This window comes from Oncorhynchus kisutch, linkage group LG17, assembly GCF_002021735.2.
Source record: "Oncorhynchus kisutch isolate 150728-3 linkage group LG17, Okis_V2, whole genome shotgun sequence".
NCBI classification, from domain to species: domain Eukaryota; kingdom Metazoa; phylum Chordata; class Actinopteri; order Salmoniformes; family Salmonidae; genus Oncorhynchus; species Oncorhynchus kisutch.
Window position 1 is genome coordinate 47,130,752 of NC_034190.2, and position 17,786 is coordinate 47,148,537.

The following is a 17,786-nucleotide window of genomic DNA, read 5'->3' on the forward strand; positions in this document are numbered from 1 at the left end:
CCGCTAACATTTCTACTACTGTCAATACTGACTACCATTGCTGTTACTGTTACCACTACTACTACTACTGCTACTACTGCTACTAATACCTATTTTGATAGTGCTTTGTATTCTGTTTCTTACCTTCGATAATTTTAATGATAACGAGTTTCAATTATAGTTTGCCTGCTTTCAAAAACAATACAAGATGGTTGAATTCTGGGTGACACTGTTACAGAAAACTGAAAGATGAGAACTGCAGTATCATAACATCCACCTCTTACTGTGAGGCAGGAAGAGGGAGAGGCGGGAGAGCGACAAGGGATCATCATCACCCCCAAAATACACTCCCCATCATTATGAAGCCCTACATTCTTAGAAGAAAATGGTGCTACCTAGAAACGAAAATGTTTCTTCGGCTGTCCCCTAAGGTAAACCCTTTAATTTTGCTGAATCTCTTACTCATACAGGTCCCCTGTGGGTATTGAACCCACAACCCTGGCATTGCAAGCACCATGCTCTTCCAACTGAGCCACATGGGAACACAGACAGTTTGCCCTGGAACATGAAAGAGTTCTTCCTGGAACCAAAAAGGGTTTGTACCTTGAACCAAAAAGGCTTCTCCTATGGGAACAGTCGAAGTACCCCTTTGGAACCCTTTTTTTCTAAGAGTGTAGGAGCTATATGGAGGAGCAGAGACATTGAGCTGTTTGAAAATGTCGTTTTCTTTAACAGAAAGCCTCTAATCTCTCTGCTCCACACTGCCCCTGCGAATCTCCCCTATTCACGCGCATCACTATGGAAACTGACTGACTGGATGGCTCGCTCCTGCAGCCTGCCTGCCTGAATTGCGCCATGCAGCCATGTCTGGGGATGTGAATGACACGCAGGTTGCACAGCAAATAACTTGTCAATCGCAATGCCAACCAAGCATGTTTTCGGCAGCCATGTTGTTTTTTTGGTGGCTGCCATCTTGATGCTGTCAGGACCAGGGACTCGATGGGCTCCGGCCTAAAAGCTGTAATCTGTGTGTGTGTTCATGTTATAACCTCACCCGTGAGAGCCTCAGACCTACATTATCATCTAATGGTTAGCTAACTACTGACATAATTAGATAGGGACGTCTATGTCTACAGTTTTTGAGTTATTTGGCAACATACTATTTTTGTATGTTTACTATTGGCACCCTGTCCATTTCTTTTCCTTTCTTTTTGCGAAATAGTGGGGGTAAATATTGGTCATGGTTTTAAAAGGTTTATCAGCTTCAAAGCTGAGCGAGCTGGTCCACCAGCCCAACTGGGAGGACCCAGTTCTGACAAGAATGGGCCAGAGCATGTGAACAAATTTCCCAGTTAAACTTCTAATTCAGGGCTTTTGCCTAAAGCTAGGAGAAGCACATTTACGTGTGCTGTTGACGTCAACCCTAATCCACCGCAACCCCCAGTGATCACAATAAACAATCAGCATCGTCAGGGTTATCCTTAATTGTGTAATTAGGAAGTGGTGTTTCAAGTTTCACGTTTTTATTGTCACCTGCACAAGTACAGAAAAATGCCTTTCTTGCTCGCTCTTTCACAACAATGCAGTAATCAATTTCAGTAGTAGTTACTATAAATAAATAAAAATTCTGAGACAAACACACAAGAAATAGAAATAAGAAGGCACGAGAAAGGTATTCATCTATATACTGTACAGGGTCAGTTCAGGGGTCAGCAATGCCATATTTACAATGTGCAGGGATACTGGAGTGGTACTGTAGGGTTAGATACAGAGGCATCATCCCCATAAGGGGCACAGGGGCACGTGCACATTAGATTTGTCCTGTTACAAATAAATACAATTACAACAACAACAAAAAATCTTTACTTTACATATGTATATTTTTTTCGACTACTAGCCACTTAGCAATTTTCTGAAGTTGGCTTTAGCTAGCCCAGATAGGCTCCCAACCATTTCAAGCTATCAATCAAGTTAGAGTAGCTAGCTTGTCTGACTATTTTAGCTGGCATGCCTGCTGGCAAGATTGGTAGACTTTAGAAAAGCAAGCAATAACTAAATATACTGAATAAAACTCATTCCTTTCAATCTTTTACCCAGATTTTAGCAGAGATGCGGAGCAGCATGTTTAGTTGCTTTAAAAAAAAACAGTCAGGAGGATACAGACAACTCAAGAAGTATGCTTAGATATGCAGAAAAACAGACATCATTTGTACGTAGATTTAAGCATAATGACTATTGCTCTAGATTGCAGAAAAAAAGCTGTTTCAGGTGCTTGAAAAATGCTAAATTCCTCAACCACCCTCCAGCCATCCTCACGTACTTGTGCCCCCTCAGATTTGTGGGGTCCAAGATGCCCCTAGTTAGATATGCATAGAGGTAAGGTGACTGGGCATCAGGATGTATGATAAAAAGAGTAGCAGCAGCATATATGATGATTGTATATGAGTGTGTGCATGTGTGTAGAGTCAGTATGAATGTGTGTGTGTGTGTGCTATGTGTGTGTGAGCAAAGGAAGTGTGAGTGTTGGAGTGCCATTGTGAGTGAGTGTGTAGAGTGTGCATAGAATGAGTGTGTGAGTGCAAAGGTCAAATTGAAGGGTCAATGCAGATGGTGGCTGTCTTAGAGGGTGGAAAAGGGTTCAATGACAAAACCATAAACGGTGCACAGTCAAGTGCATCGTACACAGTAATATATTTGCTGACATATCATTCACACATGCCAGACATGCTATGGCATAAACACTGTGACTGCTTTGGCTGATGGGACACACATGTACGGACATTGTCCTGATTTACGGCCTTTTAAAAACAAATGAGTATGCGCCCCAAAACCCACCCTCCCGCCTATTGTGGCTGTCACCTTAGATCTGTTCACAACAGTGCCAAAAGCGTGGCCAGCATTAGAATTAGCTGGCTGAGTGGAACCTCTGCCCACAGTGGGGCCTGTAGGGCTTCTTAAACATCACATGATGCTTAATTAAAGATCCTGCTGCAATTAGGTTGTTGGAGCTGGGCCAGATGTCTATCAGTCAGTCGTCACAGTCAGTCTCAGCCCGGTTGACTAATCAGCTGGCCCACTGAGTTACTGCATGAGCTCCCCTGTTTGTCGCTATACTAGAGCGCTGTGCTGTAGAGTAGATGGCTCTCTGAACTCTCCTCCTCTACTGGGCTCAGAGCCACTGTTCATGTGAACACAGAAAGGGGTGGTTTATATTATTTAGCAAACCTGGATTGAACATGTGTCGGTTTAGATGTTCGCTGTGTGTACAGGAAATGCCTCTTTGCCATGGTAGCGATCTACCTTCTGGTAAAAAATAATAATAATAAAAAAAAAAAACATCTGCAGTCATGTTTTCAAATATGTATTTTGCAATTGCGTATGTAGGATCGCTGGTTCAGCTCAAGTGTTTTGATACTCTCAGATGCATTTTTTGGAGCGAGTAATGCCTACATTTTGGGGGTCTCAGGGTTTGACGAGAGTTTCTGTCAGAAATCACGGTGTAAACAGAAACCGCTCCATTCAAATAACATCTAACTTATCGAAGTGATTGATTTGCCACTCAAATCAATATAAAATCGAGCCAATGGTGGACACGGACACGTAACATATTTCACATGACATTACCATAGAAACCAAATGAGCCAGCTAGGGACCTTTGACCCCATCATTTTGATCTCACAGAACATTATGAGACCTGAGTAACAATCAATATCAAGCACTGGATTAACTTGCAGTTAGATAACACTGTTAGAATTAAGGAGATAAATAAATCCAGTATTCCATTTGTGTCGTGTGCATTTAAAATAAAGTTGCTGTTATTGTCAGTATCTACTTGGTAAATATTTTCTTAACTATTCTTGAACTGTACTGTTTTAAGGGCTTTTAAAGCAAGCATTTCACGGTAATCTACAAGTCTACACTTGTTGATTACAGGTTTGAATACCTTAAACCAACATGAAGGGAGGGGGGGGGGGGGGGTATTTGAGATGCTGTTAGTGTGTGGTTCATTGACTGTCCCTGATTGGGCAACACAATGGTCAGTGAGAGGTTAACACCTTAAGTTAACACGAACATATTCTTCATTTATGCCTTGGCTATGTGAGAAAGAAGGCAATTGTATCTTTGATCAATGAGATTATAACCTATAATTACCCACTCTAAAAGACAGCCAAAAAAGTTAGTTGAATTTCCAATGTGTTATCATCTATGCTTTCAACTGTCTAAAAGCACAACCAAATTCCAATGGAAAAACAATGTCTGATTTTTTGTTTCGTTTTAATCATTGCACTGTCAACCATTTAAAAGCACAACCAAGTTCAAATGGGAATTACATCCCATCAGATATTTTGTATTTTTACAACAACTTAATGTGTTTATCACTCAGCTTCATTTAATAGCACAGCCAAATGACCTGAAATCCAGTTCAGATTACATTAAAAGTACATAGTGAAAGTGGTTGAGATTCCACCCTCAAAACAACAGTATTTTTCACGTACATTGACCAATTATCCTGGAAACAAAGATGATTCAAACAGTTTGTGTTCAGTGGGTAGCTTCTATTTGATTTAATTGTATGTCTACATGCTTTAAATATCCCTTCGTTATAGATACCCCCATTTTCATTTGATTTCATTTCATTACATTTCATCATTTTTTTTTTTTTTCACACTCTCTCATGAGCATTTATTGGATTAAAGCGTTGGGAGGTTAGTATTATTTCTCTGAGGATTTGGAAAGATCAATGGCTTCATATAACCTTTTACCGCAGTGGGCTAAATCAGGGTCACAGAGTGATTCTTGGTCATCTTAAAACAAATCAACTTAGGAACAAAAGTTGGTCTATACACCTCACACACATGATTATTGGTTTAAACAAAAGAACACACTTGTACCATGTCAGATATAGAGTTGAAATGTATACGATCTTGAGTTTGCATCCAAATATTACACTTTATATCCATCACAGAAGACTGAAATATAACAAAAATGTTTGACATAGAAACACTGGATCAACAAAAACGTTTAAAAAAAAAATAATCACGATGAAGTTATGAAACGTATTAACAACATTCCACCCATGAGGCCAAAGAGCTTTTGGTCATTGACCGCAGGAAAGGGCTACAGATTCCCACCAAAGGAATGCTCTTAGCCCCCTCCAGTTTTTGAACTCCAAAAAGGCCAGTCTGAAAAGAGAGTCTAAGTGATGGGGAGATGCAATTTTGTAATTCAATTCACAAAATGTCATGTACATGTTTTTTATTCTTCTGCCCATTTAGCCCAAATCATGTTAGTCCATTTCCCACGGCACAGTACACTGCATGTGTGCGTGTTCAGATAGTGAATGCTAATCAACCTTTGTTTCGTGTGAGGCATCATGGAGACACGTACTGTATTGTTCAGAGACTGTTGTCATGTTCAGACCTATTGTGCATGATGAGACGGACCCAGAGGCTGTGGGTGAATGCCAATGCTCCTGCTTGTGTGTGTGTGTGCATGCAAGTGTTCTGGCGAGCGCTTTGTGCGTGCTGAAGACAGAGATAGCAACGAGTTTTGTCTTTGTGTGTGATGTGGGCGCCCACGTGTCCCAGCGCTTACGCGTGTGAATGTGCGTGTGTGTGCATATGCATGTAGGCTTACAGTATGTGTGTGTGCTTACGTGTGTGTGTGTGCCTATGTCTGCACATGCACACGTAGCCTATGTGCGTATGGTGTGCTCCTGTCGGAAGCAGATTGAGAAGCGTAGTGTGTGAGTGCGATGCAACACCTTCAATAAACAAAGCTGAATCCATCCATCCCCTAAAATGGGACAGATGCGTGGGCAAGGATGAAGTCACTTAATTCAGTTGTTGGCAATGGCATCAGGAAACATTGACCTTTAGTGGATTCCTTGAGGCCATCCAGTGAGTCACATGAGGGCCGGATATTTACAGTGTCTCTCATCATCGGCCTTGTCAAATCACAGCACACTCCACTGAAGGCTGGGCGGCCCCGGGGCGCAACTTCAGCCACACAGATGGACGCATAGGTGATTTGTTCCTCTTTGAGACAGAACGTACTATAGGCTCAATTCGGGGATACAAAATGGATATGTGCGTGCGTGCGTGCTTGTGTGTGTGTGGAACACACATGCACCCCGGGGTGTCCTAAGCCCTAAAAATACGGGGCCAATTCTTCTCATAAATGGACTTCGTCCATGCGTTTAATCCCCAGTGAGTCTTGTGAATTGTATTACCACTGGGATTGTACATGGGACCTCTCCCAGCAGATACTGTTGACATTTTCTATGGTACAGGTTGGAGGAACGTGGAGCTCATCTCAACAGGAAATTGACTTGACCTGTGCTATATTCTTTCTCTCTGTCATGGAGTAAAAAAAACATGTGGTAACATCAGGTAACATTGATCAAAACACTGCAGAATTATTTCTAACTAATATTGTGCTGTTATTCCACTTCCGTGGCCAGTGATGATAGCTGGGTGATAGAGTGACCAGCCACATTCGTTCATTTCCCCACGAGCTCCTTAGGCAACGCTTGACCTTTCGACTGAGTTATTCTTGTACGAATAATTGTTTTCTTGTAGGTTCTGTAGGTGTGTAACACGTACCCCCCATGACTCAAACTGAGTGATTACAATATGTGTTACACCACACTTACAAGGACGATTACGTAATTACAATAACACTACCCAAACCTGCTCAGTGAAACTGAACTGTATTACCTGAGGCATGTCTTTAGGTACTATCAGAAGCATGTTGTCTTGCAGTTAATGATGATCTTGTAACGGCCAAAGCCAAAACTTTGCTATTTTAAGACTGTTTTTTCAACTGATTTGATTCAGGCTGTTCTGAAGATTTGGTTGCTGCAGACATGAAACAATTTGAGTTATGTAAGAAACCCAAATTGCCCATTTCCCTCTTTATTATCATTTGCTGTTCAGGCGGAATAGCTGGGATGTTGAAAACAATGATTGGCAGAAATGCTGGCCAATGCAATAGCGCCAAGACACGTTTTAGGAGGAGCATACATATTTGGAGAGATTTTCCTCTTTGTTTTTTTCTTCTGTCTACAAGAAAGTTTCCTCAATGATGCATCATCAAGTTGAAAGGTAATGGAAAGCCTTTCCTCCGAGTCATGTCTGTCTGGTGAAGGCTTCTCATGCACACTCACCTGACTCTGCATGAGGAAGATCATTGTTGACTTTTACTTCCTCTAGATAGTCAAGTTTGATCGTCTTCTCGCAGTACACAAATGACTCATTTGCTAATATTCTGAAGGACGTGTGTGCGTGTGTGTGTGAGAGAGAGAGAGCTGTCTGTGATGTGGACTTTGCCCTCAGAGAGATGAGAGACCGATGATAAGGTGTTAGGTCTGTAACTGGGGGGCAGTGGTGTACTGCACCCACCGTCATCGCCATGACGCACACCACTCGAATGGCATTGAAGACCACTGATTACTGAAAAAAAGAATGTGTCATCTGTGTTCAGATCTATCTTCATCAAAGCTCATATACTGCAGGTGTACGCACGCACGCACGCACGCACGCAGACACACACACACATACACACACACACACACACACACACACACACACACACACACACACACACACACACACACACACACACACACACACACACACACAAACAACTCACTGAAGGAACATGCACCTTTGATGTCACTTGATATCTTTTGATATTCAACATGTTCATTCCAATATAATATCTCATGATTATAACCAGCATATTGACATGTTTGTTTTTCAGTACTGTTTCTTTTTTTTGCAGTCGTGAGGGTGGGTTGGGGACTTGGTGGTCTGCATGACAGTAAGCCCTTCAATGCAAACCTTGCAGCCATTAAACGGCAATGGGAAAGTAAATGAGAGAGAGGGAGAGAGTAAGAGAGAGACACATCCCCTCTCCTCTAAAGCCAAATCTTTCCATCCCAGTCTGACGTGTGTCACCGTTTGAGAGCAGAGAGAATACAGGTTCCCCTCTGAGTGGTAAGTGTTGGCTGGAGGAGTGCTCGCTGTATAGAAAGACATAAATTGCCCAGAACCACTCCCCCTTTTAGTCCTTCACTCTGAATACACCCCAGATAGAGAGGGAGGGAGAGAGAGGGGGGGGGCGAGAGAGCAGATAAGAGGGAGAGAGTTAAGTGAGGAGAGAGAAAGGGGAAAGAGAGAGGGGAGAATGAGAGTTAGGAGAGAGAAAGGGAGAGAGGGTGAGAGAGAGAGAGTGAGAGAGGGTGAGAGAGAGAAAGGGAGAGAGGGTGAGAGAGAGAGAGTGAGAGAGGGGGGAAGAGAGAGGCTGATGGACTCGGAGTAACCCTCCAACCAAGGAGAGAGAGACAGAGGAGAGACATAGAGGGAGACACCTGGCCTGCATGACAATAAAACAGCAAATCATTTCTCTGACAACCTTTATGCAATACAATTAATTAAATATCACTAACAGAGGAACTGTGGTTGCACGCTGTAACATGAAAACAATATTACACACTTGGTTTGAAGAATGCAGGGGCCAGATTCTTAAAATATTGACGATTTGATATTTTGTCCCTTTTCCAATAGAAAGACCATTTAACCTAACAAAATGGTGAATTGAACCTATTTTGAAGCAACCATATGAACTTACAGAATTTGCTGGCTAGGCTAGTGCAAACCTTTAATACTATTCCTAACCTGATCCGTCCCAAGTCAAGGCACCCAACGAAGTTCATTTTTTATCTTCGCTATGACACATGAAATATAATCATTTGGACACGTGGATTAAGTCATCCATAACATTTGCATAAATGGTTCTGATTAAGGTTACCAGGGAATAAATAATGATTGCCAAACCTGTGTGTGCGTGTGTGCATTCGTCTGTGCAAAAGGCAAAGGAGAAGAACGAGGAATACAGTGACTGCGAGGACAAAATGTGGCGGGGGGGGGGGGGTAGCTCTCCTCATCTCCTCTCCTTGTCTGCAGCTACAACCCGGCAGGGTTTCTATGGCAACCTCTCAAAAAACGGTGTGCGGGTGATTTGAGGATTTGAGATGCGCTGTCTGATCATGATGTGTGGAGATATGGTTGGCTCTTTCGTCAGCAGCCCCTTCCTCTGTAAGAGGAAATTGGTGAAGTGCTCCAGTGAAAACTACACTCCGTATGCTCCTATTGATGTGGGCTTCTCCATGCTCTGTCAGGCTGCCATCCCACAGTCGATAGAGCTCATTCCGTCTGTGTGTTTCTGGTTCAGTCAGAGAGAGAGAGAGTAGAGGCTTTACATTAGAATCTACTGCCCCTTGTAGAGCTGCTAATACTGGAACTCAACACACACTCCGCTCATCTGTCTGCTGGACACTGTAGATTGACTCATCAGTATGCTTTGAGTGGAGATGATAGCCATGGTGACACCCACACCAATGGTGACACCTAGCTTACCTTGCATATCAAGTGGAGTTAGGTGCAGCAGGTGACGTGGGGACGTCTTTCACCGTATCACTGCAAGCATCGTTTTTTGCCTTTTGAGGGCGAAATGGGAAAGACTGAAGTGATGACTACTGTAGGAATGACAGTATCTCCTGCTTCATTCTCCCATAATCCTTTGCGCTAGTCACGTACTAAACCACAATATTATTTAATTTTTTTTTATATATATCTTCTCTCTATAGAAATCCATGTTGAGATTTCATCCCTTTTCGTGTTGTGGATTGTTGTGTGTTGTGTTGTGTACACTAAAGAGAGTGATAGCTGTTGGATTCAGGCAGGGTCTCCCTGTTAGAACTATCTGTCTGTGAGGGCAATGAATTCATGACTGATGTTGTTCAGTTCAGCCTTCTGTCTGTGAAGCCTCTTTATTCGTGGGGCATTTCTCTCTCTATGAGGGTTCTATCTACCTCTGTGAATGATAATGATTTATGTGTGACTGATGCTCTTCTTCATATCTCTCTCTCTCTCTCTCTCTCTCCCCTACTCTCTTTCTCTCTCTTTCTGGGCTGTTGTGTTGTTGTGTTGCAATGTTCATAAGCTGTGCCAGTCCCCATTAGCATCCCATTGGAACCCAGCAGGATCACCAGCCTTTAGAGTCCCTGCCTCAACACCACACCTTCTGTCGCACTACGTGGGTCTCAGAACCGTCATGCATGGTGAGGTTTTAGAAGAAACTGTGTATGTATGCTGTTCTCTCCTACAAATGGATGAGATTGACGAGGCACACAAGGCACATGCATGATGCCTTTGGGGTGACTACTGTCCTTTCCTATCCAAGTCAGTGGGGTGGTGGGGAGAATGTAGCGAAGCACAGGAGCAGGAAAGTATTGGATATTTTGTGGCTGAGGACATGACTTGTGTTCAGATGTGTCAAGAGGGGTGAGCTGAGGTGCGGCTTAGTATTTCGTTCCACATCCACACTTGTCTGTTCCCATGATACACATCAACACACAAAGGAATGGTCTAAGGTGTTAATTTCATTCAATGTTTTCAGGCAAATTGAAGTTCTTGTATTTGACCCAGATTTCTGACTTGAGCACCCTGTTGATAAATGGGATACACTGTAGCACACCTAGCTGCGTAACAACTCTATTAAAACAACAGCGCCCTCTGCTGACTGAATGTAGTTTATAAAGGCTCAACATAATTTTTTTTTTTTTACCTAGGCAAGTCAGTTAAGAACAAATTCTTATTTTCAATGATGGCCTAGGAACAACGGGTTACCTGCCTGTTCAGGAGAAGAACGACAGATTTGTATCTTGTCAGCTCGGGGATTCAAACTTGCAACCTTTCGGTTACTAGTTCAACGCTCTAACCACTAGGCTACCCTGCCACCCACGGTATAATATAATGTTAATTGTATACCTATAAATACCTATTGTTAAACTGTATATAAAAATGTAAAAAGATAAAACATTTCCCCCTTCAAAATGCTATGTTGTAAAATTCTGCTGGTCAATTATTGATGATTTGTGCATTACAGAAACTGCACATTATACTGTGCAATCGCCATTTGGAGGGTGTTAGATTACATTTTAAATGGAAAGTGTCAGATAAGATAATTGAAAATAGAAGTAAAACCCTTGTCGGTTAAATGGGTATTAGTTAAACACACAGACACCCACACACACACACAAACACACACACACACGCACGCACACACACACACACACACACACCCTACCCAACCCACAAACACACATCTCTTTGATTGTGTTTGTTAATGGCAGGCTTTAACCCGTTTGTCTGAACCGCTCTGCCTCCCACTCCCGTCCCCAGTCCACGGACTCGTATCCCTAGCCCTCTAAATGGGGGATCCTCTATTCAAAGTTGCCCACCCTCTGCCCCCTCCTGTCCCAAGCCCCGTTTTGCTCTGGTCTGCCCTCCATGCCCCTCTCCCCTGCCCCTCTGGTCTACGACTGATGGTGGAATGTTGAGTGTCTCTAGCTCCCTCCCTGGAGATTAAGGTTCGCCATGCGTGCCCCTTCACTTCATTCCATTCCAAAGTGTACCCCCTAAGAGCAGCTACATTTTTATCTGAGCCTGGTGGTGATTGTGATAGATCGGCCCAATGACACACACACACACACGCACACACGCACGCGAGACACCCAAGGGGATGGGCAGGCGGGCAGGCAAGCAGGGTAGGGAGGGACCAGGCCCTGCCAGGCTCCAGCTATAAAACCCTCCCAGGATGGGGCCAGTGTCCTGCTCCTAGCTGTGCTCTACCTCGCTCCTCTGTGCCACTACATCCTACAGACAGACAGGCAGCGGCCAAGCCAAGCTTCCATCATGAACGACATCTACAAAGCAGCGGTACGTCCCACTCCACTTCTACAACAGGGTATATTGTTTGTAGAGAATGTGAAAGTGTTTGTATTTAGTAGGTAACATCATCATGAAAGGTTTGCTTTGAATATTGTTCCACTTTGGATTTCAGTGATAGGTGACATGGATGAAAATGCTGTTTTGGTTTAATTGTGAACTCCGCCAAGTTAAGTTTAAGAATAGTTTAATGGTTTAAGTTTAAGAATATTTTGTTGTCAGATTTCTCTCTTTTGGACTGTAAAGGTTTATGTAGGTTACTATTTCAAATGAACACTTCAGCACCTGAGGGTAGGATTCACCCTTAAATAGAATGAAGTACCTGTAATATTTAGTATTGAGGGTAAAAATCCACTTAATAACACTTTTATGTTTTTAACAGTTTTAAACTACAAACTACAATGTTTCAGATCAACAATTAATTTAAATGAGGTACATTTGGATATTCCCCTTACAACAATTTAGCCATTTGTAATTCTGACATTGCTCAGATGATTCAACTTCCATTGCAAACTGTGTCTGTCAAGCGAACACACACAACACCATCCTTTGACAAGTGAGGTGAGACACCGTACGTATATAGACCTTGTGCCTCTTGAAGCCTATCAGGGTTGATAGGAGCACGCCAGGGGTCAGAAGCAGGACAAGCCCCTGGTCCACACTGTGGTTTCATTCATGACTACAAATGGAGCAGTCCCACTTCTCATCGGCTAATTTTGGCCAGTTGCTCCTAGCCTCCTGCGTGTGTGTTTCTGTGGTGCCAGAAGAGGGCTTCAGGTCTAGATACCCCCCCACCCCACACACACACACACACACACACACACACACAGCTGAATTCCAGCATTATCTGTGTGAGCCAATGGGAGAGCTGTTTGTTCATCTGTCTAGCTATCTCTGCCTGCTGCCTGGTGGCTGATGGGCTGGTCTGGGCTACCCGTGTCTCTACTGGGCATTACAGCTAGAGGAGTCAACTGCAGGGAAACAGACTGGAATGTGTGTGTGTGTGTGTGTGTGTGTGTGTCGATGTTTAGATGGACATGGCTCTTTCCCCCCCCAATATATCATCACCAGAGGAATGTGTGTTTAATTTGTTGTGGACGACAGACAATAACTCTTACGTAAGCAGCTGTCTCCCTCTCTCATTCGCGGTAGCTTTTCCTGGATTACTGTGCCATTGTTGAACCAGATCCACAGCTATGCTAATTTAAAGCACCGTGTATCCTGTCCTGTATCTGCTGTTTCTGATCCTCCTGTCAATGTTTTTTTAACCCCTGCCTCTCACTGGCCCAGGCCTCATGTATGAAATATAGGTTTTGTGTTTCGTGAGGGACGGACGACCAAGTGTGAAGGACCAAAATAAACTTTGTGTAAACTAAGGCGATATTTGAGGTGAACTGCTCCAGAGAATTGGTTCCACCTTGTGGAGTCTACTGTATATCCCCTGAAGGATTATTTTCTCGATCAACATTTTTATGGTTTAGGACTGGGCCTTGTCTGAGCTGAATTTGAAAATGCCACAAATGAGATTAAAATGACGGGCAGAGCGTAGATGTTGTACACGTGTTAATTGCACGAATGGAAAATCAAAAGTAAATCAAAGTTAGGATTTGGGGTTGTAAAAGACATCCCAGAGTGGATTCAATAACAGATATTGGCTCGACTGCTTCTGAAAACGTTCCATTTCTTCAATAGGTAGAGCAGCTGACAGACGAGCAGAAAAATGGTATGTAAAATGTGTTCATCCTCAGTGTTTCCCCTAGGAATTCTTTCAGTAGCGGTGGCAAAGTCGTATTTTTTTTTTGTGGTGGCCACAATTTCGCAGCGTGGGTGCGCCGCTGCTAAAAACATATAGGGGAAACACTACATCTGAATTTCTTTATGGTTTACTAATCTATGTCGGTCTCTGAGGCCTATGCATAAATGTTTCTTCATGTGGGATATATATCTTCAACTCTACTAAATTTAATCACATCTAAATCAATATTTGGCCTAAAATGTGTACCATTCTCTCCTTCAGGCCAAGATGAAAAGTACATTCTAGATATCTCAGAGGATCAATTTTTTTATTTATTTAACTAGTTAAGAACAAATTCTTATTTACAATGACGGCCTACCAAACCCAGACGAAGCTGGGCCAATTGTGCGCCGCCCTATGGGACTCCCAATCACGGTCGAATAAAATGACAGCCTGGATTCAAACCAGGGACTACAGTGACACCTCTTACACTGAGATACAGTGCCTTAGACCGCTGCACCACTCGTAGGAACCAAATCATTTGATTGACTAAAAAAAGTATATCTTACACTAAAGTAGCCTACACATAGAACTGACCATGAAAACAAAAGGGGAGGGGGGAGAAGAAGAAGAACTGACCGTGGTCATGTGCTGTGCTGTGCTGTGTGTTGCAGAGTTCAAGGCAGCCTTTGACATCTTCGTCCAGGATGCAGAGGATGGCTGCATCAGCACCAAGGAGCTGGGCAAGGTGATGAGGATGCTGGGGCAGAACCCCACCCCCGAGGAGCTGCAGGAGATGATCGACGAGGTGGATGAAGACGGTAAACACACACGGCTCACACGGAAGAGAACAGACTCAAATGACTACAATAGGCAAATGCGTTTCCCATGAATAATTCCTATCGCCAATCACGTGTTAGAGTAAGAGGTTAGCTCATCAGCAGTGGATGAGGATGGTACACAACAAAAGGCAGACACAAGTGTTCTGCTCATCAAAAGGCCAATTCATGGCTCATTGATGGCCCGGCAGGGACAGTTGGACACTGTTCTTTGTCAGACTGTAAACACACAAAATACAAGCATCACATGGCTGAGTGGAGGATCTGGTCACATGTAGCTGCTATATCAAAGATAGGCTCCTTGATCCAAAAGGTGGTGTGACATCATTCTGTTGACATGTCTTTGCAGGCAGTGGGACGGTGGACTTTGACGAGTTCCTGGTGATGATGGTGAGGTGCATGAAAGACGACAGCAAAGGAAAGACAGAGGAGGAACTGGCGGACCTCTTCCGCATGTTTGACAAGTACGTTTGTCCTCATAAGTACATAAGGAGATTCACGAGGGGGATGAACTCTGTAAACGTAACTCTTTATAGTCTTACCCAACTAAGTACCCACAGCCTAGTACCACCAGGATAGACAAATACACAGGAATGTACGCTGCAGAGATTTAGCTTGGGTGCTAGTTTGTTTCTGTTTTTGTCTACTTGTCATTGTTTGAGGAGGCAACTATGTAATATTTTTGAATACAGAAACAGGCATGTTCCCCGGTTAACCGATTTGTGAAGCAGTATAATCCTCCTCTCCTAAACGCTACAGACTCCCCAGTGTAAACTGGTCCGGTACAGAAATGATGTTGTTCAACATGCACTGACCCTTATGAACAAATGAGGAGGATACTAGGAGTATGGGATGGAGGCACTCATTTGGGAACGTGCAATAGTGAAAACGTGAAATGTAACTAACTGTCAAACGATCATGGATATTGAAATTATAGGATTGCGGAAGAACACTATGTGCAGTGCGCAGGGATCTTGGGGGGTGTAATATTGAGTATAAGGAGGGGGCACAGTTGCATAATGGGGAAGGGAGGCGTAAGAGTCCTTAAGCAGTCATTTTATGAATTTGTATGTTTGATGTGTCTGGCCTATGCCATGTCTCTCGCCCAATCGCAGTGCATTTTAAAGCATACATCTGTGAAATCAGGCAATAAAGAAACGTATCCTCTATGGCCCCCAAGGAATGCGGACGGCTACATAGACCTGGAGGAGCTGAAGGGGATGCTGGAGGCCACAGGGGAGGCCATCACCGAGGATGACATCGAGGAGCTCATGAAGGACGGGGACAAGAACAACGACGGGAAAATCGACTATGACGGTAAACTTTTGGAAATGGGAGATAAAAGCACATAGTGTCGAGACAGAAGCATTTATGTATTTTATTCGTGATACTGACGCAATCGAACAGTTCTATGGATACTTCTCTGCTAGAAAAGGAAATTGGGAATATGAATTATGCATGGTGACATGCTGTGTTATTCACAGGCAAAGCAGTGTCGTGAGGGAAATAATTCACTTAATTGACTCCCTTTTTTCCTCCTCTTGGTTTCCAGAGTTCTTGGAGTTTATGAAAGGAGTAGAATAAACAGCATCAAGAGAAGACAGAGTCCGCTGACCCTTAGTGATATTTTTTCTATTTCTCTTGAACATCATAGACATCTACAGAAAGCCGGAAGTTGACTTTTGGATGTCATCGGCAGAACTTCTGAACGACTTTGCAAGACTTAGTTCAATCATCTGATTGCTTGTGTATTTTTATAACTTTTTACAATTTCTTGCATTGTTGTAAATACTGTCTGTAACCTGTTTTAGGTGCCCCATACACTGCGTTTGAGTAAATGTAACCAACCGAAATATTCACATTAACAACTCACATATCACTTCAGTTTGCCTACTTGAACTATGCATTATTGTTTAACTTCAAATGCATATGAATTTCTGCAGTGCCACAAACAGTTTACAAATCTCTTATTTTTCCAAGTTGCTGATGTTGTGCTGCCGGACAGAATGCTGTTTGAAATACATCCTTTTAGGCATGGGACAGTACATCTGTCCCTGTAAGTCCCTGTAATTATACCATACTTTGATTAGCCCGTTAGTAGTCTAAACATACATTGAAATGCAATGTAGCCACAGCGGCACAATGCAACGGTTGTATGTTTTAACAGATTCCCTCAGGGCCATTTAATCTGCTGGAGAGCCTGTGATGGATGTACACGCCATACGTCTGCATAGAATGTACAGTCAAGTAATAAATGTGTTCGCCAAAGCAACGCCTGGTTTGCCTGATGTCGTATCTGTTAGGAAGTGTTTGCATCAATGGAGTGTTTTTGAGCGGAAATGATTCTTTACCATGAGAATATATTTTTTATATACAAGTATGGGGTAAAACTCAATAAGATCATGTACGCCGTTGGTATGAATCTTTCATTATAACTTGTGAACTTCACTATTTACTCCAACTCTTCAGATTCCTTCTGATGTCTCCATATTGTATTTCTCTCCTTTTTATTGTACTGTAGATGTTGGTGCTACACAGAGGATCTTCTCTGCAGGGGTATAATAATAATTACGTGGGCGCTTATATTTGTCCGATTTCACAGATGTACAAGTGTGTATTAGAAATATGTTTTTGCATATCCCACTCTCCCTGAGAAGGTGAGGTCATAGCCAGAGTCTACCATTGTTAACAGTGACCCCGGAGTAATTAGGGTTATTACCTTGCTCAAGGGCACATCAACAGATTTTTCACCTCGCCAGCTCAGGGATTCGAACTAGGAACATTTCAGTTAATGGCCCAACACACTAACCTACCTGCCACCCGTATGCGGGCTGGTATCTAGTTACACAATGTATTGAGACAAGAGCTATTTATGTCTAATTACGTTAGTGCCCATGTTAGGGGATCATATTTGACCGACACCAGTTGACAATCAAATGCCTTTATCCTTACAAGGCAGGGAGGACCAGTACAGAGAAAAACAGTCTCTATGCTATGCCTGTGAGCCAATGTGTCAGTGTACTATACTGACACCCAGTGTGCTCAGTGACTTGGATAGGATATTTCAGTTCAATGGAGTGTTGAAATGATTGTTTCCAGGAAATTCAAAACCCTCTAGTAATTGACAAACTATAACAAACTGATTGTCAGATTGCTGTAATCAAGATCATTGGCATGAATTAACTTCAAATTCATTTAGCGAAATTGCCCCTTTAAGTTGTGTTGATCGTTGATGTAACCTGTACACAATCGACAGACATGCTTTTACCTGCGCAAAAGAACAACAGTGTGCAGTTATCATTCTTACCACTAAGTGTCAGTAGAAAAACATACAGTCACTGAGAGGCCATTACCATTATTGGTGGAGGACGACATGTCAGTCGCCGAGCGTAATACTGATATCAATACACAATTATGTTATTCTACTTAAATATAAAC

At 42.9% G+C, this 17,786-nt stretch overlaps 1 protein-coding gene across 3 annotated transcripts; it reads left to right on the plus strand.

Moving 5' to 3' along the window:
• Positions 1-11,637: 11,637 nt before the first annotated feature.
• On the plus strand, positions 11,638-16,621 carry LOC109907772 (troponin C, slow skeletal and cardiac muscles). 3 transcript variants are annotated; one of them, XM_020505967.2, is made up of 6 exons: positions 11,638-11,765; positions 13,467-13,497; positions 14,184-14,330; positions 14,698-14,812; positions 15,529-15,665; positions 15,901-16,621. In XM_020505967.2, exons 1-6 carry the CDS (start codon positions 11,742-11,744, stop codon positions 15,930-15,932), a joined length of 486 nt encoding a protein of 161 aa, XP_020361556.1. In that variant the 5' UTR covers positions 11,638-11,741; the 3' UTR covers positions 15,933-16,621. The 3 variants fall into 3 exon arrangements, with proteins under 3 accessions (XP_020361556.1, XP_031649811.1, XP_031649810.1); XM_031793951.1 differs by lacking the exon at positions 13,467-13,497; XM_031793950.1 differs by having other exon boundaries at positions 11,658-11,765; positions 13,467-14,330.
• The last annotated feature ends 1,165 nt before the right edge of the window (positions 16,622-17,786 follow it).

Bases quoted from the DNA above. Each gene is read 5' to 3' on its own strand.
- LOC109907772 (XM_031793950.1), top strand. From the start codon at position 14,108: ATGAAAACAAAAGGGGAGGGGGGAGAAGAAGAAGAACTGACCGTGGTC. The intron at 14,813-15,528 runs GTACGTTTGTCC...ATGGCCCCCAAG, and splicing joins CTCTTCCGCATGTTTGACAA to GAATGCGGACGGCTACATAG. The intron at 15,666-15,900 runs GTAAACTTTTGG...CTTGGTTTCCAG, and splicing joins CGGGAAAATCGACTATGACG to AGTTCTTGGAGTTTATGAAA.